This window comes from Rutidosis leptorrhynchoides, chromosome 3 (assembly GCF_046630445.1).
Source record: "Rutidosis leptorrhynchoides isolate AG116_Rl617_1_P2 chromosome 3, CSIRO_AGI_Rlap_v1, whole genome shotgun sequence".
Classification (NCBI taxonomy): Eukaryota; Viridiplantae; Streptophyta; class Magnoliopsida; order Asterales; family Asteraceae; genus Rutidosis; species Rutidosis leptorrhynchoides.
Window position 1 is genome coordinate 45,417,877 of NC_092335.1, and position 25,933 is coordinate 45,443,809.

Consider the following 25,933-nt stretch of genomic DNA (forward strand, 5'->3'; position numbering starts at 1 on the left):
TAATAAATTATGTTTCCTTGGTAACAAAAATTACATGTTCTTATAATTGATTTTTAGTGTCATGCCATATCTAGTGTTTATTACAATTCCCTATTGTTTGCATTACGTATTAGAAAATAATTAACGTTTATGTGAATATTCGATGTATATCCAATAACCTATGTAGTAGGATTAATTGATAATATCAATATGAATATGAATGAATAAATTAAAGTTGAATGAATATAGATACATGGATAGAGTAATCATAAATACGTACACTAGCTAAATAAACTTTTGAACTTTGTAGATTTATAAAGTGATTGTCCATTGACTTATGCTCTCTCCCTCTATTTGAATAGAACAAAACATTTGATTTCCAGACTCCTACAAGTCTTCTACTTAAGCACATAAATCCAACCTTGATTTCATATCTCCCACAACGATCATTCAATCCGTTTAATTTTCTTCATTTCACATTACAAACACACAAAAATTCAAAGAAAAAAACAAGAAATAAATTAAAGAGATGGGTAGAGCTCCATGTTGTGACAAAGCAAATGTTAAGAAAGGACCATGGTCACCTGAAGAAGACACAAAGCTGAAAGACTACATACAAACCCATGGTACTGGTGGCAACTGGATTGCTCTCCCACAAAAAGCAGGTTATATATTATTTAATTTACTACAAATTAATTGTCACTTTGTATTGTTAATCATTTGACTTGTATCAATCAATATGTGAGTGCTAATTTGTTTTCTTGTTTTGAAATAAATCTTGAACAGGACTTAAAAGATGTGGAAAGAGTTGTAGGTTGAGATGGTTGAACTATCTAAGACCAAACATAAAACATGGTGAATTTTCTGATGACGAAGATAAAGTTATTTGTACACTTTTTACTACCATTGGTAGCAGGTACATATATAAAAAATCTCGCTTACTATAATACTGTTGTAGTAATGTAGTAATTAAGTATAAGTATTTTTGTGGGTGGTTTCAAGATTAATAGTAATAGTAATAGTATAATTATTGTGTAGGTGGTCAATAATGGCAGCACAATTACCAGGAAGAACAGACAATGATATCAAGAACTATTGGAACACAAAGCTGAAGAAAAAAATGATGAACAACTTAATCTACAGGCCTGAATATAGTCATCATCTTCAAACTTTGAACTCTTCAACAAATAGCTACAGCTACCCATCATTATCAGTTTTTCAAAATAGTAATATTAATATTAATAATGCTCCATTATCAACATCACCATCACCACCTTCATCATATATGTATAGTACAAATACCAATAATACTAATACCTCTGGCTATCATGATCAAACCCTATCTATCACTTCAAGTCCTAATACTACTGCTCCTGCTCCTGCTCATCTAGTTTCACAATCACAAGATCTTGGATATCTTGGTTTGGGTCCCATGGAAAGTTACCAAAAGGTAAAAGACAGTTCTACCCTTGCAATGTTTGGAGGTGATCAAGTTGCTAGTTGCAGTTCTAATTCTGATGGAAGTTGTCATTATAATGAAAATGGTAGTAGTAGTACTACTCATGTTTATGATCATCATAACATGAGAAATTTGCAGAGTGATTCTTATAAGGAACTTGGTGTGAATTATGAGAGGGAAAAAGGGTATTATTGGGATTCTTCATTGGATTCTAGTCTTGAAGAAATTAAGCAGCTTATTAGCACAAATCATTGCAGCAGTAATATTGACAACTTCTTTGTTGATGAAACCAAAGATGCAGAAAAGCTTATGTACTACTAGCTATTGCATCATTTGTGGATTCTCAACATGGTCATCAATTCATCATCATCATCAAGATCATGATCATTGTCTTTGTCAATATCATGTTCTCTAGTACAAGGGAAGACTATGTTTGTGAGAAAATATTAGAGTTTATCAAACTTCTATTTGTTTTTTATTGTTAATATTAGGGAGTAGAAATGGTAAACTTTTGTTCTTTTAATCATCTATATTTCAACTTATAGCATTCATGTTCTTTACTACGGAGTATTAATTTTCAACTGCATCATCTCATGACAAAATAAACCATAAGTTAATTTGTAGAACTTATAATGAATATAAGATTTAATAAAATTACATATCTTACATACACCCTTAAATAATTTATGATAAATTGAGATTTTCTTTGATTCCATCTCCATATATAAATTAATTGAGTCTATTGTCAAGCTAGCCCAAGAGACTTTGTGAATTAGAGGTTTTTTAATAGTCTTGATTTTTTAATTGTCTTAATGTACGTTGATCCTAATCCCGGTATTCTAGCAAAGTTGCAAGCTTTAAATACATATAAAATTAGTGGTACTTTATAACGACATTTCATCAACATAATTAACAAACAAGTCACAAAAAAGTACTACTTCTTATTTAATTTGGTTCAGTCAAGGTATATATGTTGATATGATATGATGCTATTTCAACGCTTACACCAAATTATTATTCATAACTTAATTAGTTCAAGTTTTGTTATATTAGTTTGTTCACTAGTTTGGTTCGATTCGTGTTTTGCTTGTTTCGTGCGGTTCTGTTTGTAGGTTGGTTCCTTGTTTCAGACTTTCAGTTCGTGTTTTTCTAGTTTCTAGCTTGTATTGGCCGGTGTTCTGTTTTCGGGTTTAGTTTTCTTTTTTTGATCGTGGAGGCTCGTTTGTAGATAGCCTTTTGACTTAGTAGGTTTTTTGCTTTGCTTTCTAGTTATGAGGCTCGGCAATCCCTCCTTGTATCGTTTTGTTAGTTTTTATCTGTTGATGAAAGTTCTTATGGTTATATATATAACCAACAAAACGAAGTTACTCAAGTTAGTTTTTTTTTCTTGATGAAACATCTATATCAAGTTAAAAGTGTCTTTTTAATTGATATCGAAGTTATTCAAAACATAGATCGCAAAAAGTTAATAATGACGCGTTTTAGTGATAATTTAGATTTAGATATCTAATCTAATTATTAACATTATGTTTAAAGAATATGTTTATGTTTATTAATTTAATTACTATACATGTGAACTAGCCAACCTTTACTGACTATGATACCCACAAAAAAAACAAAAAAACTTGACTAGAAAAATGAAAAAAAGATAGAAAAATCCAACTTGGGGAACAAAGATTTAGAAAATTGACATAAAGAAAGCCATCCATAGAAGCTAGAGATGGAGGCCAGGGAAGAGTGTAAAAGCTTCAAGATCATTGTTTAATTAGAATATGATAAATAAAATAAAGATACATATATATCATCGGTAGGCGTGTTCAAAATATCCGAATCCGAATTATCCGAAATTCGAATCCGAAAATATCCGATTTTTCGGATTCGGATATTGGATGGAGTTTTTAAAATTTTCGGATATTCGGATATCCGAATATCCGAAAATTTCTAAAAAATCCGAAAAAATCCGAAAAATATCCGAAATATTCGAAAAATATCCGAAAAATATCCGAAAATTATCCGAATATCCGGAAAATTATCCGAAAATATTCGAAGTTCTTCAAAATATCGGATATTCGGATGGGGTTTTTCACTATCCGAATTTTCGGATATCCGAAAATTCGGATATCCGAATTTCGGATATCCGAAAATGAACACCCCTAATCATGGGTATACAGTTCCCGTCATAAAAATAAAAATATAATAGTTAACAGGACAATAAACTTATAAAACATACAAATATTAATTATTAAAGGTGAATGCATTGACCTTCAAAAGAAATTTGTTTGTTACTTGGGTTTAAAAAAAAAATAGATAGATGGGTTTGGGCCAGTTAATTAAAGATTAATTTTAGAGACCAAGCAAAAGGTTTTGAAGCTTTTATGGAAGAAAAATGCCTTTTGGGAATGTCTTTCTTGTTGAGTGCAAAAATGTCAAAAAGGGGGATGGACCTAATAAACCAAATTAGGCTTTGTATTGCATTTGTTTTGTGTTAGACTCATGTGTCGATAATTAGTGATTAAAAGATCTAATGTTCAAATTTCAGTAACAACACATTTTGGGTGGTTAGGAAAAAATGTCTAAAACAATTAGTTATTAGAGTACGCACATCTGAGTAAACATACTACTTTTCTTTCTAGATGTAAAGTGTTCGTGTTCAAACTCATATGTTTGTCTTTAATAATAATGATTTTTTGTAGATTGTAGATACATTTTTACAGTACTAATTACATCATATCAGTATGCTTATAGTATTGTTTACCTCCCTTTATCCGACCATCTTCTCCCCACCATTATTGTTTATCAGTTTTGTAACGCTTGGCATCAAAAGTTATACAGTGTAATTAGCTTTTTTACAACAAGATCGATCTAACAACAGCCTTTAAATTGTGGGATGGTAATATAAGAAGATCAAATAAATCAAATATCAAATAAAGTTATAATAATAATGTTTCCAACCACAAAAAGGCCTAAGACTTTAAAAATGTAGTCGTTTATAATTGTGCTCAGTTTTGTTAAGTTTTTTTGGCTTAGTTTTTTTTAAGATCCTTTATAATGGTGACTCATTTTAATTAATATCTAAGTTTTGATGACTTTATGTTGTTGTTTGGTAGTGTACTTTTAGGATTCTGTGACCCCATCCATTTTGTAGTGCAAATTTCTGCAGATTAGCAGCAGCCCGCCAGCCCTCTGTGTGGTTGCAATGAATAAGACTTCCACAGTTTTTTAATTCATCATAACATAACTGTTCTCCCACAACACTCTTTTAACTTGTGCGTGTTTCTTTGCTTACTATTTACCTGTCTCCATATATCATCATAACAAAATGAACAACACGGGCCGATGTTCAAATTTCACAATTATTTTGTTTGATGCATGCACTATAATTTTAACATCGAGTAGTCTTTGTCTAGTACATTTTCATCACTTTGATCAGGCTTATTTTTTTTTAATGGCGGTAAGGAGTCAGTGACGGAGTCGAACGTGTTGTCGACACCCACCTAACCGATTTCCTTGGTACGAATCATTACAATCATACCGCCTCGAGGTCCGTGTGGTAAAACCCCGTGAGGCCCGGACGCTAGACGTCCGCAACCGCCTCCGAGGCCCATGAAATGGGCGAGTAACAACAACGAAATTTTTGCAGCAAGTGAGAGTCGGTCGAACCCCAGAGCTCCCATATGGGCTCTTACAGTTTTATTATATTATCACGCTTAATTGATAAGCTCTTACAGTTTTATTATTATTAAAAATTAAAAATAACTAGATCACCGGCTCAAGAGTCAATTCGAAGTGTATACTCAACAATGATTTTCAGATATTGTTCCCGCGGCGGGGTATGTATATACAAGTGTATAAGATGTGCTTATTTAGCAAATTATCTACTGGAAACTGGCAATAATATGCTTTACGTTTATTTCTTGGTTACAATTTTAAAAATAAGCATCAGATACAAATAATTCTTGTTTGCTACGTTATAAAAATGATAAATAAAGAAATAAAGAAATGTAAAATCACTATAAGCCCACAAAAGGCCCAAATACAGAGTTTAAATGGAATCCAAGTCATTGCCGTCACTATCACAGCCCATGGAATCCAAGCCCACCGTTTCTTTTAAAAGCTTCTATTCTGATCATAAGTTCATAACTTGCAAGTACTTTTTTATGCAAACTTAACCCTTTTCTAATAAATAAATGTATACATAATATCGGACTAGAACTCATGACCTCATAGTTAGAGGGTCACCTCAATATCATTAGACTAATTACCATTTGGTTAAGTGGCAAATATTATATTTAGGGTGCGTTTAATAAAATCGAATGATTTAGCGCTTAATAGTTCATAATTTGAATGATTCAAAGGTTTTGAAAAGAATTGCTTCTAAATGAAAATAATCTGTTTAATAATCATTTTACACGAATAATGTGAATGATGTAACATTACTATATTAGCCTTTGATGTGAATAAAAACTACAATATGGTTTTTAATAAGTGTTCTTGATATAATATAAAAAGCATATTACATAAAATTTAGGTGATTAATCGTTGAGAGATAGTTCCGATCCTGAATTGTTTAGCACTGAATGTTGATCCATTCAGTATAATCTGTCATTCAAATGTCAGAAGCAAACGTGATAAATTCTTAATAATTCAGCATTCAACGCCAAATCATTTCATTAAGAGGTAAACAAACACATGATACTACTCCAATACATAATATTTAATCGGATGTTTGATTATTTATTAATGATACTGCTCCAATACATAATATTTAATCAGATGTTTGATTATTTATTAATGAGATATTAATCAAAACACCTTTTTCTTCAAGCGCACTATAAACGACTCGTCCCGAATTTTAGTTTTCAAAATTTACGTCGCAATTTACAAACTGTTCTTTTGAATTCACAAAGTATTTTACCTTTTTAAATTAATAATATTTAAACAGACTACAAACTGATTTAAAATTCAAAAAACTAATTGATGATTGAAATTTATGATTAACTATGATCGATTTTTATGATTAATTTGGTTTTATGATTTTTTGGGTTTTTCAATTTTAATCGAAATTGAACCGAATTCATATCAGTTTTTCGGTTCGATTTCAGTTTTGAATCTAAATTTAATTTTCGGTTTGCTCCCAAAATCTTCAAACCAAACAAATCGAAATAAATAAAGCGAGGTAACTGAAAATTGAACCGATGAACACGCATAAGGCAACTGGAATTTTAATCATTGCAACCCTAGGTGCTGGGATCCTAGCTTAATCAACTCGGATAGGAACTGAATCGACGCTTTGAAGAAACATGATGCACATGAGGGGTGAATTGATGTGTTTCCACGTTTGAGAAAGAAAATCCAAGTCCCCATAAGGACTTTGCGGCGCATGAAGGAGAAGAAGGTGTGGGTTCTTTTTCTTCGACAGGGCTCATATTTGGCCATCCCTGACATGGTCCTAATGAAAAGGATACTCTCCTTAAATTTCATGGGTCTAATGTTGAGCCAATGGATAGAAAATAATTAGGTAATTCTAAATAAGATGACTCGGTAAGCGTGCGAGTAATCGCTTTCACCACAACAAGAAGAAAAGTAGTTTGATAGATAACATTTTCTTTAATTATAGGAAAGGAAAAAGCGAATTAAAACGCAACACCGTACAAGAATTGATTGGTATTGTAGGGCTAAGCTTAGTGATTTGAAGGAGGACATGGATGAAGACGCCATGATGCGTAAGAATATTCATAATCGAACTAGGGTTTTAGAAGGCTTGCTTGAAGTTATTGGTATTGGCTGAACTTTGATGTTTGAAATTTTCTAATGTATTCCGGCATTAATCTTGTGTTGTCATACAATTTTTGTTGGTGTTCTGTCAACGCTTAGTTGGAGTTTTAGGTTGGTGTCTTTTGAGTTTTGTGTTAGTTACTTCGATGGTTGTTCTTGTTGCCAGGTTGTTTGGTCTCATTGTTTCACTTGCTTCATGCTAGTGTTTTAATTTTTGAATATTAGCCTTTCATTTAAGAGAAATAAAAAAAAACAACCTCCTAAATCTCATATAATTAATGAATTAACATGTTCAATAGTGATAAAATTATGATCACAGAGGTCAAGGGTTCGATTCCAGGCACCCACAGTTATCCACTCATGGCCACGGAGGTTCGCCTACAATGACTCCGGGCTGTTCGCGTAGCGAGTAGTCGCCCTGGGATTAGTCAAGTTGACCGTTTGGATACCCAGGTTAAATTTTTTTTTAAAAAAATGATTCACTAATCCTCATTAACTCTTACAAACCTTGCAATTTAAGTCAAATTTAGAAGTTGGCTAAAAGATTAAAAACTATTCATAAGGTCCCATATAGTAAACTGAAAACCTCCCTTTGTGAAAAGTGACTTGCAAGTCATCTTATAGTATCAGTAGTAAGATTCCACGGATGAATGCTACTTGTGAAAGATGTCGTTAGCACATAACATGTCGGACCCAATGAATAGACCTAGGTACGACTGTTTTCTACATGAGTACAAACACACGAATGTGATTTTAGGCAATGAATAATCTACACACAAAAGATCTAAAAAACTTAATTATTGAAACTTTGAATGATGCGTTTTGGTTTCATGTGGTGATAATAGCAATAACAACATGCTCAAATGAATCATGAGCCCTACGACCATGGTGGGGAATGGAAACATTTACTATCAAACTAAAGGCATCACAAGGAAAAAGACATGAATTCACTATCATAATGCTTCTTATTTTAATTTTTTTTTGAAGGGCAAGTTGTCGCATCACCCAAAAGGGTATTAACCACTTTCGCGATCATTTGTCACGCACACACGCACTTTGGGTAGGAAATCCGAACCGTATTACAGGGATCCGAACCTTAAATCATCCTGAGAGGCAGGCGGGTCGGACGTGGATCCTGAATATGGTCTGTAAAACCTCCCATAGTGACTTCTTAGGAGACAGAGATCGAACCCCTGACCTCTACCCTCCTAATACCAATTAAGGTTTGAACTCTTGTGCAATTGATAAGATCATGTGACTGAACAGTAAAAGAATCATGGTATCCTATCATTCATACAAACATGGAAAATAACATGCCACATGTTGAAAACAAATAATTTTGGACATGAGAGATGAGTATAGACATTTACCTTTTTATTTTATAAGACCACTCTCTGTCATAACTAAACACTCCTCTTAAGTCTTAACTGCATTGTCAGCACAAAAACACTATAACTAATCTATAACTAATCACTATCATAACTTAACCTAAACAAACAATGTACAAGTACAAAAGCATAAAATACGAATAGTTTAAATTAACGCGGGTCCCACTATATTATTTCTCCTCCGTCATAAATATGGCTAAGAGGCCATGAACTCCATGGCTAAATGGTGTCTAGGACACCATCACCATGGCTAAGGAAAAAAAACCCAATGTAAATGATATTCAAAAGTACTCAAAATTTTGTATACTGCACTAGTAGAAGACACCAAAAAAACAGAGCAGGCCTTCTGTTAATAGCTGGTTAAGGGTCAGTAGAACAAATAAGTAGTTAGTTCGCCAGCTTCTTGGTCTTTAATATCTCATTTTTGTAGTCAATCGAGATTTTAATACATATGAGAATGCATACATATTCCTACTGATCTTTATACATATCTTCATTACATCATCATCATCATCTACATTCATATTACATGAACACGGTTACCGTTCATCACTCTTAAACATCATATACACGAATTCAACATTTTATTAGTTTACATTTGGTTAATAGTCAAATTATGGATATATTTTGACTATTAGTAAGCTACACATATGGCAAGACGTACGTTCTGCCGTAGCCTACGAAATACCTATGAATGAAACTACAACGATTTATGAGAAACCGGACAGCTTGATAACAGCCTAGCTTCAATATTTTCTATAAATCAAGAACTGGTGACCTATATAGATTAAATTAGACGCAGCCAGATACTCCGTCGATTAGCAACTACTACTATTCATCATCTGTTAACTCAAATATTACTATAAAACAATACTTTCAACACAGAATTCATATGAAACTTGCATTATTTTTTTTTTATATAACAATTGATTGATATAATGATATTGATATTGATTGATAATTACATTAAAAGATACATGAAGTACTTTGAGTAGGGAAAGGGTAAGTCTTATATATATATATATATATATATATATATATATATATATATATATATATATATATATATATTGATAATTACATTAAAAGATACATGAAGTACTTTGAGTAGGGAAAGGGTAAGTCTTATATATATATATATATATATATATATATATATATATATATATATATATATATATAGTGATAGGATCAAGAGAGAAGTAACCAATCGGGGGGAAGCGGTGGGAAGCAAAAACTTTTTTTTTTTCGTTTTTTGAAAAAACTTTGTTCACGAACATTATAGATGAGATGAAAATATGAACATTTAGTAGGGACACTTTGTGATAAATGTTTTTATTTTGGCGGGAAAACGCTCGAAGAAGTAATATATAACAATTATCGTGTTTTTCGAGCGTATTTTAAGGTTTTAGCTATTGGGGTTTAGATATTAGGGTTTAGATATTAGGGTTTATAAGGTTTAGATATTAGGGTTTAGAAATTTAGGGTTTAGGGTTTAGATTTAGGGTTTAGATTTAGGATTTAGATTGAGTTTTTAACACGAACGGTTTAGAGTTTAGGATTTAGGGTTTAGGGTTTTGTGTTTTGGGTTTATGGAATAAACCTAAAACACCAAACCCTAAACCCTAAACCCTAAACTCTAAATCGGGCTAAATTTTACTTCACAAAACATGAAGAAAAAAAACGTTCATATTCTTCACGAACAATATTATCTTGAATGTTATTTTTATCGATCGTTTTTTCGCCTAAATAATAACATTCATCACGAAGTGTCTCTTCTAAATGTTCATATTTTTGTGTGATCTTGATGCCGGAAAAAAAAAATTCAAAAAAAACGAATTTTTTTTTTTTTGCTTCCCCCCGCTTTCCCCCGATTGGTTACTTCCCCATTGATCCTGCCCATATATATATATATATATATGAAAGACTGTAATAATCATAATTTAAATTAAATACACAAACATACTATTGAAGTAAAAACGCAAATGGTGGTTCTTGACTAAAAAAAAAATAGAAATTAAACTATAGCAAGTTAGGAATGCACCGCATTTTGTGTCCTCAGATGTTCATCTATCTATCATTGTTGACTTCCCAATCACAGACTGAGCAAACAACAAAATTAGGTACATATTTAGAACACAATGAATAAACCTAATCAGTAAGCACTTGTATTTCAGAACAACGTATATTATAACAAATAAAGTTACCTTATGTACTGAATTTGCTTCTGTTTCTTCTGCAGCTGCGATCGAATTGTTATACTGACTACTGATTTTGTTTTGAAACCCCAACTCTAGGGTTTCACTAGGAAAAGCCTGAGGCACTGGGCTACTTTAACAATTTGGGGGGAAATATATAAATGTTTGACTTTTGATCGAGTAAGTTTGACCCCATGATATATATATAAACTTTTTTTATTATTTTATTTCTTGGTTATCCATATCGTAAGTATTTAGGCCCTATTTATTTTTTTATTTCTATTAAGTTTTGTCCTATGAATAAACTTACGATGTCGGTGAGAAATAAGTGAACTACTGTTTGTTTTATGTGTTTAGTAACATACTGAATAATTAAAATTACAAATCTAACTTTTTACACATGACAATTATAGACAATTATGTTTGTAGTTTTGAAATAGTTGGGACAAATAAAAAAATTCATATTTTCATAACTTAAAATACAACGACATTCTATTTTTATTTTAATTAAGTTAAAAACAAACACAATACAAATTATTCAAATTTATATTTATATTTATATTTATATCATTACTATATATTACTACTAGACAAACTCTTATGAACAGTACTATTCCTTTTCTCAATTTTTATAAACTTAACCCTCTAACTTTTATTAAACTACAAATCAGACCCCCACTTTATACACATATTTTTTTCAATTTTCACAAACTTAAACCCCTAACTTTTAGTAAAAATACAAAACGAACCCCCACTTTACTAACTTTTTTTTTTAAATAAAACCCGAACGCTAAAAGAAGCAACTTTCACAAAAGGAACAACCCTTCAATATTAGATGTCGAAAAAATTTCTTTTTTTTACAAAATAGATCAAGACTTTTTTTTAACTCGCATTCAAAACGGAGCCCCCTGCGCTAAGCGAGGGCTCCACAACTAGTTAGATCTAATTAAGTCAACAAGCGGGGCCTTATCATCTATCATTTTACATTTCTTTTTTATAGAATAAAAACTTTATAATCACGACCTTTCATGGGAAAGTAAAAAATATGAAGAAACTAAAACAACCGGACAACAAAAATGTAATAACTCATTCTACATCGAATTGGATTGAAAAAAGAATTACGAGTTTCTAATAAGCATAAAGAAGTGAATAACTAACATAGTATCTCTCACCATGATAGTTAATTGAAACCTGAAAATACCATATTGGGGCGATAGACTCTTGGCGTGTGACGGGCACTCGACTCGTGCATCTTTTGACCCCGCTTTAAAGGTCCTTTCTTGAAAGGGTTGAGCTAGAAACCCTAAAAATTGGACAAAAGCAAAATGTTATACAAAACGAGCATAACCAGATAAAAACTGAAATTACAACTAAAACAAAAACAACTATCATTTGACTATTGATAAATCTACTTTCAAAATTATTCTCCTATATACTAAAATCCGTGGGGGATTTGGTCATTTTGACCACCTCTAAACCACCAGGTTTTTCTAAACCAATGTGGAAAACGACGGCTCGTATTAGGGGAACATCATATATCCCTAGAAACTTGGCAAAACGAACCAAAACCGAAGAAGAAGAAACAAGCGAGTCGGAATAAGATAGTTGTATTCGTGTGGTGTAATATAGTGTGCTTATGCTTTATAATATATGTAAAAATTGCTTGTATTAATAAGTATTTAAATCCGTGGGGGATTTGGTCGTTTTGACCACCCCACGTTGTCCAAACGACAACACAAAAAAAAAAACATATTCCCCACTAAACTTCATCCACCTTTCATGTTTATTCCCTCAATTAGGGGTGTAAAACGTAACTTTATTATTTTAAATAAAAATCTTAACCAAACTTCACCCATATTTTCAACGGGACATATCTTCCCGCTCGCTTCGCGTTAAATTTTTTTGAATCCACTATTCAACTCAGAAAAATCTCACGAGCTCAACGGGACTAACTATATGCGAAACGGACACTTCTAAAAAACACTCAATACCTCAGACTATATTCAATACATATACACACCTATAATACGCTACGTTAACTATGAATACGTAACCCAAAGGCCCCGCGGCATCGCGCGGGCCCGTTTTCTAGTTATATACAATATATACTCCGTATTAATTAGTACTAGTACCTTATAATTAATTTAAATAATGAACTTAGTACTCCCGTTATTATGTTTTAATTTTTTCATTTTACAACAGCAAACTTACGCACTCTACATAATTTTACTGAAATAGTGTTTTAAACAGGACTCAAACTCATAACCTCGTAGTCAGAGGGACTCATCGATACCGCTAGACTAACAATTTGATAGTACTTCCTTTATTATTTATCATGTATCATTTTTGTTAGGTTCGTCGTTTGTTTATCTCTTGGTTGTGGTTTGTGCTCAAGTTTTTCAGTTTGTTCAGTTGGTTTTGGTCTCGTTAGGTAGCAAGGTTCTCTTTTGGATAGGCTTGCATTTAGATAGCGCATTTGGTTTAGTTGTTCTTTAATTTTTTAATCTGTTTGCTTTCTACTTGAGTGGCTTTTAAGGCCATTTGATTGTATGTTTCTTGATAAGTTCTTTCATTGATTCGTGAAAGTTTCTCGATTTTTTATATATGTTTTTCTTTCAAAAAAAACTTTGTCATGTTGTAAGCCATCAATGTTGAAAATATATACTATATTGTGTTATTGAATTTGGGTATGAAATATTTCCATGAAAAACAAAGCATACATAGAGCATATAAGTTTTCTTCACGAAAATATTGTCTCTCATAAACTCATTGTTAGACGGGCACCTCAATATACCGCCACTACTAGAAAAGGACTTTTAGGGACGATTTTTTTTTGACTTTTTGGGACGGCATGTAGTCCTCAATAACCTTTAGGGACGACGGGGGTCCCACTTTGACTATTCTGTTGCCAGAAATGGGAGCTTTTTCCGGAAGACTTTTAGGGATGACATATCGTCCCTAAAAAAATATTTATTTTTTTTATTATAATTGACCTATTAAAATAATTAAAATAGTTGTTTTCATTAAGGACAACCTTTGGGGACGACTTGTTGTCCCTAAAAAACTGCTGTAAAATTTTGGCAGATTTAAATCTAATTTTCCATCCGTAAAAATGGCACATTTCAACAAAACCAAAACCTGCTGTACAAAACATAATATATTTCGCAAACACAACCATAACATTAATTAAAAACATGTCTCCAAGTTATACAAATGAGTATCTAACGATAACATTCTGAAACAATGTTTATATATTAAACATTAATCAAATTCGAGTAGCAAACAAACACAAACAACATACTTACCTTTCTTCTTCTTCTTCATATGCACCTTCGCTTTCACCCTCATCACCTCCGCCTTCACTTTCACCCTCATCATCTTCGTCTTCACGTTCACCCTCATCTCGAGTTGAGTTTGGGAAAAAGATTGACAATGGGGCGGGATAGCCATACCATTATACGCAAAAGTATCGTAAATCGCGGCCTTTAGCAATGGTTGTTCAGAACCCACTGGTAGTGGTCTGCTTGTTCGACCCGTTGATGAAGATGATGTACTAGCCATTCTGTAACATCCCGCCTTTTTCCGTCAATTTTCCGTTTAACTATTTAAGTTCCGTTATATGTTTATAACACATCTCGTTAATACGCGTTTTAAATTATCATGTTTAGGTAATTTAACGCACCCGCAACTGAACTCGAGGGACTAGTTTCGCCAAAACACCAAAGTGGTGACTAGCTTTTGACTAAGTCAACCACCTCCCCACCATTATCCATTCATTTCTCTTTTTCTAAAATACTTCCATATTTTTCTCAAATTTCATCAAAAGGAAATCATCATCCAAATTCGTTCAAGAAGGATTCAATCAAAACAAATTACATATTTGAACTCCTCGTGATCTCCTCTTCGATTCCATACCGATTTCATCAATTTTGGGTAACTTTCTAAAATCACTAATTTTATGTGTTCTTGAGATTTTTGAGTTATAAAGTTGTTAATTAGTGTCTATGGCTCAAGTCTAGTATGATTATGTGATTTGTATGCTTGTTCTTGCAATTTTGATGTAACTAGTTCATTATGAAAGAACACTTGCATAATCTTGAGTTTTAGGTGTTCATATGTTGTTTGATGATGAAAGTTCATGTTTTAATTGTGTTCCTAACATCACTAGCTTCAAATTGGTATGTAGGTTGACATGGATTAGTTTCATAATCATGATTGTCGAATTTGTGATTTTGGGTTAGGGTTTGATAGAAGTAAATTGAATCTTGATACATTAAATGCTTGATAATATTATTGGTAAGTGTTTAGTTGGATTGTATGCTTGATTACCTTCGAAACGGCATACCATTCATGTAAATTGGTTGCCCGAATCATTGAATTGCATTATGAACTTGTATGCGGTTAATGTTAAGCGTTAGATGCGGTTTTGGTTGTTGTAATAGGTAGATTGATTGATGAAATGTGTTTAGTTGTTTTCCTCGTCAAATTACCTTCCCAACGGTATAAGATACTTGTCTTGATTGTTTGCGGATCATAAATGGTGATTGTTTGAAGTTAGGTTCGTGCATAAAACTTAAAAACTGCCAGAACTCTCTGCACAGGTAATGGCGCGGCGCGCCATTATGGTCTGTCCAACTTTGTCAAATTTCGAATAATGTTTGCTATGCTACGCACCTCCGATTCACATGTAACTTGTCCTAACATGCTCATACATGATTAAAAACCTCAGAAAAATAGTTCGGGACCCGACCCGAACGTGTTGACTTTTTGTTGACTTTGACCGACCAAAGTTTGACTTTTTGTCAAACTTAACCAAATGATTATGCAACCCTCCTAACTTGTTTATATACTTGTACCTTGCATGAAACTTGACAATTTGATTTCACATGCTACATAATCGAGTCGTAACGAGCCATAGGACTAATTGAACATCTTTGACCCTTCGTGACTATCGTTATTGATACAACCTATTTGTTTAGGTCAAGACTAGCATTGTTCTTTGCACACGTTACTTGTCGAAGTACTTTTTGGTTCGTGCATACAAGGTGAGATCATAGTCCCACTTTTACTCTTTTTGAACTTACTTTTGGGATGAGAAAACATAAACGTTCTTTTAAACTACGTGAACACAAGTACAGGGAAAACAAACATTCTACATACGAGTTTGAACACAAATCCTCAATTCGATTATCATTAGTTACATCAGATGGTGTAAGCGAGAACTTATGTTATATGGCCATATGGGTTTGACAAACCCTCACTTCGGACGGTTCGCTACCGTCTACGGGTGAAATATATTTTCGAGAAACAGTGTATGTTCTAACACTATTATTACGGGGTTCAACGGACGGAATGTTAAGCTTTGATAATTGAGTGCTCGTGAATATTAACTTTTAGAATGTACTATGACTTTATCGATGTTGCAAATCTTGTGGTTCAACTTACTATTACTCACTTACTTATTTAAACCTATGATTTCACCAACGTTTTCGTTGACAGATTCTCTATGTTTTTCTCAGGTCCTTGAACTTAGGTGATACATGCTTCCGCTCATACTTTTTGATACTTGCATTGGATGTCGTGTATACTTGCACACGTGGAGCGTCTTTTTGACTACTTTTAATTGTGTCGCACGTGTTTCATACAAACTTTAAACATTGTTATGTACTTGTTATGGAAACTACTTTTGTAAACTTTGAAACATCCTTATTTATGAAATGAATGCGACATATTTTTCGGTCAAACTTTGTTATAAAGACTTACGACCATGTAATGGGACCATACGTAGATGACGCCGTCATTTGATGATTTGTCGGGGTCGCTACAAGTGGTATCAGAGCCTTGGTTGTAGGGATTTAGAGTTCATTGGTGTCGACCCCGAGTCATAGGGTACATTGGTGAGTCTAGACTACAACCGGCATATAGACTTGACATAGGAATTACTTGGCAAATTGTGCATTTATACTCTAACTCATCTACTCATATCTACTCTTATTCTATCTAAATCTTGCGTTGTATAATTTAATTGACACGCCACCTTGACTATATGATGTAATGTCGAATGCACATATGAATTAGGGTAATATAATTCCCGGAAATTATATTACGGTGACTCATATGAACATACCGACATTATGCCATAAAGAATTTAAGGCGAGTCAAGGATAATTTTCTCTTTATCTTTATTCCATATCGCGGTTAGTATTATTTAGAATACTAACCAACGGTATTCTTTTGTTTTGAAGGAACAATGCCTCCTCGCCGTGTACGACGCAATGAAACTCCCGAACAAGCTTTGCAACGCATGATAGCCACCGTCGTGGATGCGGCCATGGCCGGTCACTCGTCCAACAACAACAATAACAATAACAACAACAACAACAACCAAGGAGCCGGTAACTCTAGCGAAGGGTGCTCCTACAAAGCTTTCATGGGGTGCAAACCCCACACTTATGATGGAACCGGGGGACCGGTTGTGCTTACTCGTTGGTTTGAACAAACCGAGGCCGTCTTTAGCATAAGCGGTTGTTGGGATCAAGACAAGGTCAAATACTCCACCCACACTTTCTCCGGAATTGCTCTAACATGGTGGAACACCTATGTTCAATCGGTAGGTACCGATGAAGCTCATGCCCTCTCTTGGGCCGATCTAAGGGAAAAGATGATTGTTGAATATTTTCCGCGCGAAGAAACCCGAAAGCTTGAGGAAGAACTAAGAGCTTTGAAAGCGGTCGGAAACGATCTTAAGGCTTATAATCAACGCTTCGCCGAACTATCCTTGATGTGTCCTAATCTTGTTAACCCCGAATCTCAAAGGATTGAGCTCTACATGCTCGGTCTTCCAAAAAGCATCAAACAAGGGGTGATGTCATCCAAACCCGCTACTCATCAAGCCGCTATGAACATGGCCCGTCAATTAATCGAAACGGTTGACGAAATCGTAGTGCCGGCTCCTAAGGCCGAGGACAAGTCGGGTGGCAACAAAAGGAAATGGGAAGCCACTCCATCAACCAACTACAATAACAACACCTTCACCAAAAAGCCTTTCAACAACGACGGCAAGAAGGGTTATGTCGGAAACTTACCTTTTTACAACAAATGCCACAAGCATCATCACGGCGAATGTAACAAGCTAGTTTGTCACCGTTGCCAAGGTGTTGGTCATAGGGCCAACAATTGCACAAGCGCCGCCCCCGTTGCTCGAAAGGGGCCCAATCCTCCAAAAACGGTCACTTGTTACGAATGTGGCCAAACGGGCCATTATAAGAACGAATGCCCGAAAAAGAAAACCAACCCCAACAACCGAGGCCGAGCCTTTAACATCAACACCGAGGAAGCCCGAGATGACAATGAACTAGTCACGGGTACGTTTCTTCTCAACAACACTTATGTTACTTGCTTATTCGATTCGGGTGCCGATAAATGTTTTGTGTCTAAGACTTTGGCTCCTACTCTTTACACTCCACCACACCCCTTAGATACTACTTATTCCATCGAAGTGGCCGACGGAAAACTCTTAAGTGCCGACACATATTACCGGGGGTGTACTTTAAACATTTTGGGTAATGAATTTGAAATTGACTTGATACCCATGGAACTAGGGAGTTTTGATGTAATAATCGGTATGAATTGGATGGTCAAAAATAAATCTCACATTCTTTGCGATCTTCACGCAATCCGAATTCCTATCGAGAATGGTGAACCATTGATTGTCTATGGCTACAAAAATTGCACCGGACTCAATCTCGTTTCGTGCCTTAAAGTTCGAAAGCTACTTCGCAAGGGTTGTTTCGCGATTCTTACTCACGTTAAGAAAGTCGAGGCCGACGAAAAGCGCATCGAAGATGTGCCAATTGTTAGTGACTTTTCCGATGTATTTCCCGACGAATTACCGGGTCTTCCACCTCATCGACCGGTTGAATTTCAAATCGATCTTATTCCAGGAGCCGCACCCGTAGCGCGTGCACCGTATAGACTCGCTCCATCCGAATTACAAGAATTGCAAAGTCAAATCCAAGAGCTACTTGACCGTGGTTTCATTCAACCTAGCCATTCACCATGGGGCGCTCCGATTTTGTTCGTCAAGAAGAAAGACGGATCCCTACGAATGTGCATTGATTATCGTGAACTAAACAAATTGACGGTTAATAACCGATATCTCCTTCCTCGCATCGATGATCTCTTTGATCAACTACAAGGTTCTCGTGTATATTCAAAAATCGATCTCCGTTCGGGTTATCATCAACTAAGGGTTAAGGGGGAAGATATCTCCAAAACCGCTTTCCGGACTCGTTATGGTAGTTATGAATTCCTTGTCATGCCTTTCGGTCTCACTAACGCACCGGCGGTGTTCATGGATCTCATGAACCTCGTGTGCAAACCTTACCTCGACAAATTCGTTATCGTGTTCATCGATGATATTTTGGTCTATTCTAAAAGCGAAGAGGAACACAAAGAACATCTCCGACTCGTGCTTGAACTCTTGAGAAAAGAACAACTCTATGCCAAGTTCTCCAAGTGTGAATTTTGGTTGAAGGAAGTTCAATTCCTCGGTCATGTTGTAAGTGATCAAGGCATTAAAGTCGATCCCGCGAAAATCGAAGCCATTAGTAAATGGGAGACTCCTACTACTCCTACTAAAATTCGTCAATTCTTGGGTCTCGCCGGATACTATCGTAAATTCATCAAGGACTTTTCCTTAATCGCTCGCCCTTTAACCGCGTTAACTCACAAGGACCGAAAGTTCATTTGGTCATCCGAACAAGAAACCGCTTTTCAAATCTTGAAAACTAAGCTAACCACCGCTCCTATCTTGTCACTTCCCGAAGGCAATGATGATTTTGTTGTATATTGTGATGCCTCGAAAAACGGTTATGGATGCGTATTAATGCAACGAAAGAAAGTCATTGCTTATGCCTCTCGACAACTCAAAGTCCACGAACGAAACTACACGACACATGATCTTGAACTCGGTGCCGTCATCTTTGCACTTAAGTTATGGAGACATCATCTTCTTGGTACCAAAAGTACCATCTTTACCGATCACAAAAGTCTCCAACATATCTTCGATCAAAAGCAACTAAACATGAGACAACGACGGTGGATTGAAACCTTGAACGATTACAATTGTGAACTTCGTTACCACCCCGGAAAGGCAAATGTAGTGGCCGATGCCTTAAGTCGAAAGGAAAGAACGGTACCTCTTCGCGTCCGAGCATTAAACATCACCATCCACTCCAACCTTAATAGCCAAATTCGTGTAGCTCAAGAGGAGGCTCTTAAGGACAACCACATCGGACGTGAACTTTTAAACATCCTCGTCTCTCGATTCGAAGTTAAGGAGAACGGACTTCGATATTACGCCGGAAGGATTTGGGTGCCTAGATATGGCGATTTACGAAACCTCATCTTAGACGAAGCCCACAAATCACGATACTCGATTCATTCCGGCGCCAATAAGATGTACCATGACCTTAAAGAACAATATTGGTGGCCGAACATCAAAAAGGAAGTTGCTAGATACGTTGCCAAATGTTTGACTTGCGCAAAAGTCAAAGCCGAACACCAAAGACCGTCCGGGTTACTTCAACAACCCGAGATCCCGCAATAGAAGTGGGAAAGGATCACGATGGATTTTATCACCAAACTACCAAAAACGTCGGGCGGTTATGATACTATTTGGGTCATTGTCGATCGCCTCACCAAATCCGCGCACTTTCTCGCCATGAAAGAGACCGACAAAATGGAGAAACTTGCACGACTATACATTAAGGAGATTGTAGCCCGACACGGTGTACCTTTATCGATTATCTCCGACCGAGATGGTCGTTTCGTTTCTAGATTTTGGCGTACGTTACAAGAAGCGTTGGGAACGCGTTTGGACATGAGCACCGCATATCATCCCCAAACTGATGGGCAAAGTGAACGTACAATACAAACCTTAGAGGATATGTTACGAGCCTGCGTTGTTGATTTTGGAAAAGCTTGGGACAATCACTTACCTCTCGCCGAATTCTCTTACAACAATAGTTATCACGCGAGTATTAAGGCCGCACCTTTTGAAGCGTTATATGGTCGAAAATGTCGCTCTCCTCTTTGTTGGGCCGAAGTGGGTGACGTGCAAATTTCCGGGCCCGAACTCATTCACGAAACCACCGAGAAGATTCTTCAAATCCGAGATAGGCTTCGGACGGCCCGGAGTCGTCAAAAATGCTATACCGACAAAAGACGCAAAGACCTCGAATTTCAAGTCGGTGACCGCGTCATGTTAAAAGTCGCACCTTGGAAAGGTGTCATCCATTTTGGGAAACGTGGGAAACTAAATCCGCGGTATGTTGGTCCTTTCGAAATCATAGAGCGTGTTGGAACCGTTGCTTATCGTTTAAACCTTCCGCCTCAACTAAGCTCCGTCCATCCTACTTTTCATGTATCTAACTTGAAGAAGTGTCTCGCCGAGCCCGATATCGTCGTCCCTTTCGAGGAACTTACTATTAATGACAAACTCCATTTTGTGGAGGAACCGGTTGAAATTGTGGACTACGTCGAGAAGGAATTAAAACAAAGCCGGATCCCGATTGTTAAGGTCCGATGGAACGCCAAAAGAGGACCCGAGTTTACTTGGGAAAGGGAAGATCAAATGCGAAAGAAACACCCTCATCTATTTCCGGTTCCGGAAACGTCAGATTCTGAGGAAGAAACTACGATTACTACGCCTGCTTAAATTTCGGGACGAAATTTCTTTTAAGGTGTAGGTAATGTAACATCCCGCCTTTTTCCGTCAATTTTCCGTTTAACTATTTAAGTTCCGTTATATGTTTATAACACATCTCGTTAATACGCGTTTTAAATTATCATGTTTAGGTAATTTAACGCACCCGCAACTGAACTCGAGGGACTAGTTTCGCCAAAACACCAAAGTGGTGACTAGCTTTTGACTAAGTCAACCACCTCCCCACCATTATCCATTCATTTCTCTTTTTCTAAAATACTTCCATATTTTTCTCAAATTTCATCAAAAGGAAATCATCATCCAAATTCGTTCAAGAATGATTCAATCAAAACAAATTACATATTTGAACTCCTCGTGATCTCCTCTTCGATTCCATACCGATTTCATCAATTTTGGGTAACTTTCTAAAATCACTAATTTTATGTGTTCTTGAGATTTTTGAGTTATAAAGTTGTTAATTAGTGTCTATGGCTCAAGTCTAGTATGATTATGTGATTTGTATGCTTGTTCTTGCAATTTTGATGTAACTAGTTCATTATGAAAGAACACTTGCATAATCTTGAGTTTTAGGTGTTCATATGTTGTTTGATGATGAAAGTTCATGTTTTAATTGTGTTCCTAACATCACTAGCTTCAAATTGGTATGTAGGTTGACATGGATTAGTTTCATAATCATGATTGTCGAATTTGTGATTTTGGGTTAGGGTTTGATAGAAGTAAATTGAATCTTGATACATTAAATGCTTGATAATATTATTGGTAAGTGTTTAGTTGGATTGTATGCTTGATTACCTTCGAAACGGCATACCATTCATGTAAATTGGTTGCCCGAATCATTGAATTGCATTATGAACTTGTATGCGGTTAATGTTAAGCGTTAGATGCGGTTTTGGTTGTTGTAATAGGTAGATTGATTGATGAAATGTGTTTAGTTGTTTTCCTCGTCAAATTACCTTCCCAACGGTATAAGATACTTGTCTTGATTGTTTGCGGATCATAAATGGTGATTGTTTGAAGTTAGGTTCGTGCATAAAACTTAAAAACTGCCAGAACTCTCTGCACAGGTAATGGCGCGGCGCGCCATATACCCGCGCGGCGCGCCATTATGGTCTGTCCAACTTTGTCAAATTTCGAATAATGTTTGCTATGCTACGCACCTCCGATTCACATGTAACTTGTCCTAACATGCTCATACATGATTAAAAACCTCAGAAAAATAGTTCGGGACCCGACCCGAACGTGTTGACTTTTTGTTGACTTTGACCGACCAAAGTTTGACTTTTTGTCAAACTTAACCAAATGATTATGCAACCCTCCTAACTTGTTTATATACTTGTACCTTGCATGAAACTTGACAATTTGATTTCACATGCTACATAATCGAGTCGTAACGAGCCATAGGACTAATTGAACATCTTTGACCCTTCGTGACTATCGTTATTGATACAACCTATTTGTTTAGGTCAAGACTAGCATTGTTCTTTGCACACGTTACTTGTCGAAGTACTTTTTGGTTCGTGCATACAAGGTGAGATCATAGTCCCACTTTTACTCTTTTTGAACTTACTTTTGGGATGAGAAAACATAAACGTTCTTTTAAACTACGTGAACACAAGTACAGGGAAAACAAACATTCTACATACGAGTTTGAACACAAATCCTCAATTCGATTATCATTAGTTACATCAGATGGTGTAAGCGAGAACTTATGTTATATGGCCATATGGGTTTGACAAACCCTCACTTCGGACGGTTCGCTACCGTCTACGGGTGAAATATATTTTCGGGAAACAGTGTATGTTCTAACACTATTATTACGGGGTTCAACGGACGGAATGTTAAGCTTTGATAATTGAGTGCTCGTGAATATTAACTTTTAGAATGTACTATGACTTTATCGATGTTGCAAATCTTGTGGTTCAACTTACTATTACTCACTTACTTATTTAAACCTATGATTTCACCAACGTTTTCGTTGACAGATTCTCTATGTTTTTCTCAGGTCCTTGAACTTAGGTGATACATGCTTCCGCTCATACTTTTTGATACTTGCATTGGATGTCGTGTATACTTGCACACGTGGAGCGTCTTTTTGACTACTTTTAATTGTGTCGCACGTGTTTCATACAAACTTTAAACATTGTTATGTACTTGTTATGGAAACTACTTTTGTAAACTTTGAAACATCCTTATTTATGAAATGAATGCGACATATTTTTCGGTCAAACTTTGTTATAAAGACTTACGACCATGTAATGGGACCATACGTAGATGACGCCGTCATTTGACGATTTGTCGGGGTCGCTACACATTCCGGGTAACGTTTAACCACTCCACAACGGTGCCCACCACGTTCGCCCAAAACTTCCAACATAATTTCTTCATCCCTCTTTTTCGAATGTTTTTCTTTTACATCCACCATCTAGCCAATCGGTTATGTTAAATAACCCCTACAACAATATGAAATTAAGTTACAGTATTCTATGGTATAATAAGTATATATTATATAAAGTTTAAGCATAAATAAGTAAGTAACCTATCATATAATGAATCGAATAAACTTACAGTGTGATCAAACCAGATTTTTTCTTTCTCATCATTAGGAACCTGTCTCCAACTCTCGTAATGCTTTGGAAATGACTGGTCCTTAACAACTCCCGCGAGCATATTAATACATAGCGACTTTTTACGGCCTATCGGACGACCTGTTCCCAACACACTAACATCAAACTTAACCGGCAATAGTCCGCCCGTGTCCGCCACCAATTTTCGTAATTTAGCATTTGTTGTTGGGCCGCAACCTCCCTTACGTAGGGGCGTAGCTGCATATTTAAGCGAAAAACTTACACAGTTAAAAATAAAAATAAAAAAATCAATAAAACCTATGATCACAAGGTACAAGGTATTAATTAATTACTAGTGTGCCCACACTCTAGGTTAACAGGATGCCGAGGTGGTTCATTGCCCCCATCCCCTCGATGACTCATTGTACTGAGCATATGAATAACACTAACATTACAAATATATATATATATATATATATATATATATATATATATATATATATATATATATATATATATATATATATATATATATATATATATATACACACACTTACACTCTTATACTTAAACTCTTATACTCATACTCATACTTATACTTTTATCTATTAATTATTTAAACTACTTAAATATAAATAACTAAATTAATTAAGAATCCTAAAAAATATTAATACTTTTAATTATAAAATTAGAGTTAAACAAGGATTAAACGAGATGTTTTTGACACTTTCATCGCCAAACCTGATGGGAAAATAATCACAACGGGCAATCTACAAAGCGGAAACAAACCCGTTTGACAAGCATTTCCCGACCCGTATGAACCCGTGAGGAAACTAACAAACAAGCTATATCAAAACCAACCTAAATCAGTCCCAATTTAGTACCAAATCAGCTAATAACAATAATCGAGCACACACAATACACACGAGAATTTTTACGTGGAAAACTTCTCAAAATCGAGAGTAAAAACCACGGGACTCGTAAGCCACTTAAATGCCACTATCATCAACAAAGAGAACAATACAATAGGTCTTCTCTAGATCATATAGAGGTATACAACATCATCATACTCTTGAACTACAACAATCAACAAGTATATGAACAACCTAAAAAAAAGACAAAAGAGGAATTATCTCACCCAAAAATCTGCCCTCTGTTCCAGCAGCAAGAACACGACCTACAGACCTTATTAGACGAATTCAACGGTTGAAAATGTTGGCACTGATGTCAGGAAGACACAGTCCAAAAATTGTGAAGATTCAACGGTCGGATCTCCGGGGATCGAAGGTTTTCTAGCCTGCTGTCACTGTAGACGGGAATTGGGGTTTTGACTCTTTTTCTTGATCTCTCTTGCACTCTTGATAATGAAAACAGCTGCAACTTGATGTTTTAAGATGCCCTCCTATGCTTGACCAAGTCAACCAAGCAATGGGCCTAATTTTGTTGGGCTTGGGCTTGTTAATACTTACTCATATTTGAAAACCCAATAACAAAACCCAACAAATCTCCCCCTTTCCAATTATGAGGAAGGAATCGCCATCCCGGCGATCGAGCAACATACCTTGAGCTTCTCACTTGCTAAAGCCTTTGTGAACATGTCGGAACCATTATCATCGGTGTGAACTTTATCAAGTTCAAACGAACCATCTTCAAGACGTTCTCTAATCCAATGATACCGCACATCTATATGTTTTGTCCGCTTATGATACATAGAATTTCTAGCCAAATGAATCGCACTCTCATTATCACAAAGAACCACATATCGTGATTGCTTAAACCCAAGGTCTTGTAGAAACCTTTTCATCCACAATAGTTCTTTGCACGCTTCTGTTGCTGCCATA

General features: G+C 35.5%; 1 protein-coding gene across 1 annotated transcript; it reads left to right on the plus strand.

Moving 5' to 3' along the window:
* The first annotated feature begins 342 nt into the window (after positions 1-342).
* LOC139896044 (uncharacterized) lies at positions 343-1,987 on the plus strand. The gene is made up of 3 exons (XM_071878622.1): positions 343-644; positions 766-895; positions 1,018-1,987. Exons 1-3 carry the CDS (start codon positions 509-511, stop codon positions 1,757-1,759), a joined length of 1,008 nt encoding a protein of 335 aa, XP_071734723.1. The 5' UTR covers positions 343-508; the 3' UTR covers positions 1,760-1,987.
* Positions 1,988-25,933: the final 23,946 nt, after the last annotated feature.

Excerpts from the sequence above, each read along its gene's own strand:
- LOC139896044 (XM_071878622.1), top strand. The coding sequence starts at position 509 with ATGGGTAGAGCTCCATGTTGTGACAAAGCAAATGTTAAGAAAGGACCA. Across the intron at positions 645-765 it reads TGCTCTCCCACAAAAAGCAG|GACTTAAAAGATGTGGAAAG; the intron begins GTTATATATTAT and ends AATCTTGAACAG. Across the intron at positions 896-1,017 it reads TTTACTACCATTGGTAGCAG|GTGGTCAATAATGGCAGCAC; the intron begins GTACATATATAA and ends ATTATTGTGTAG.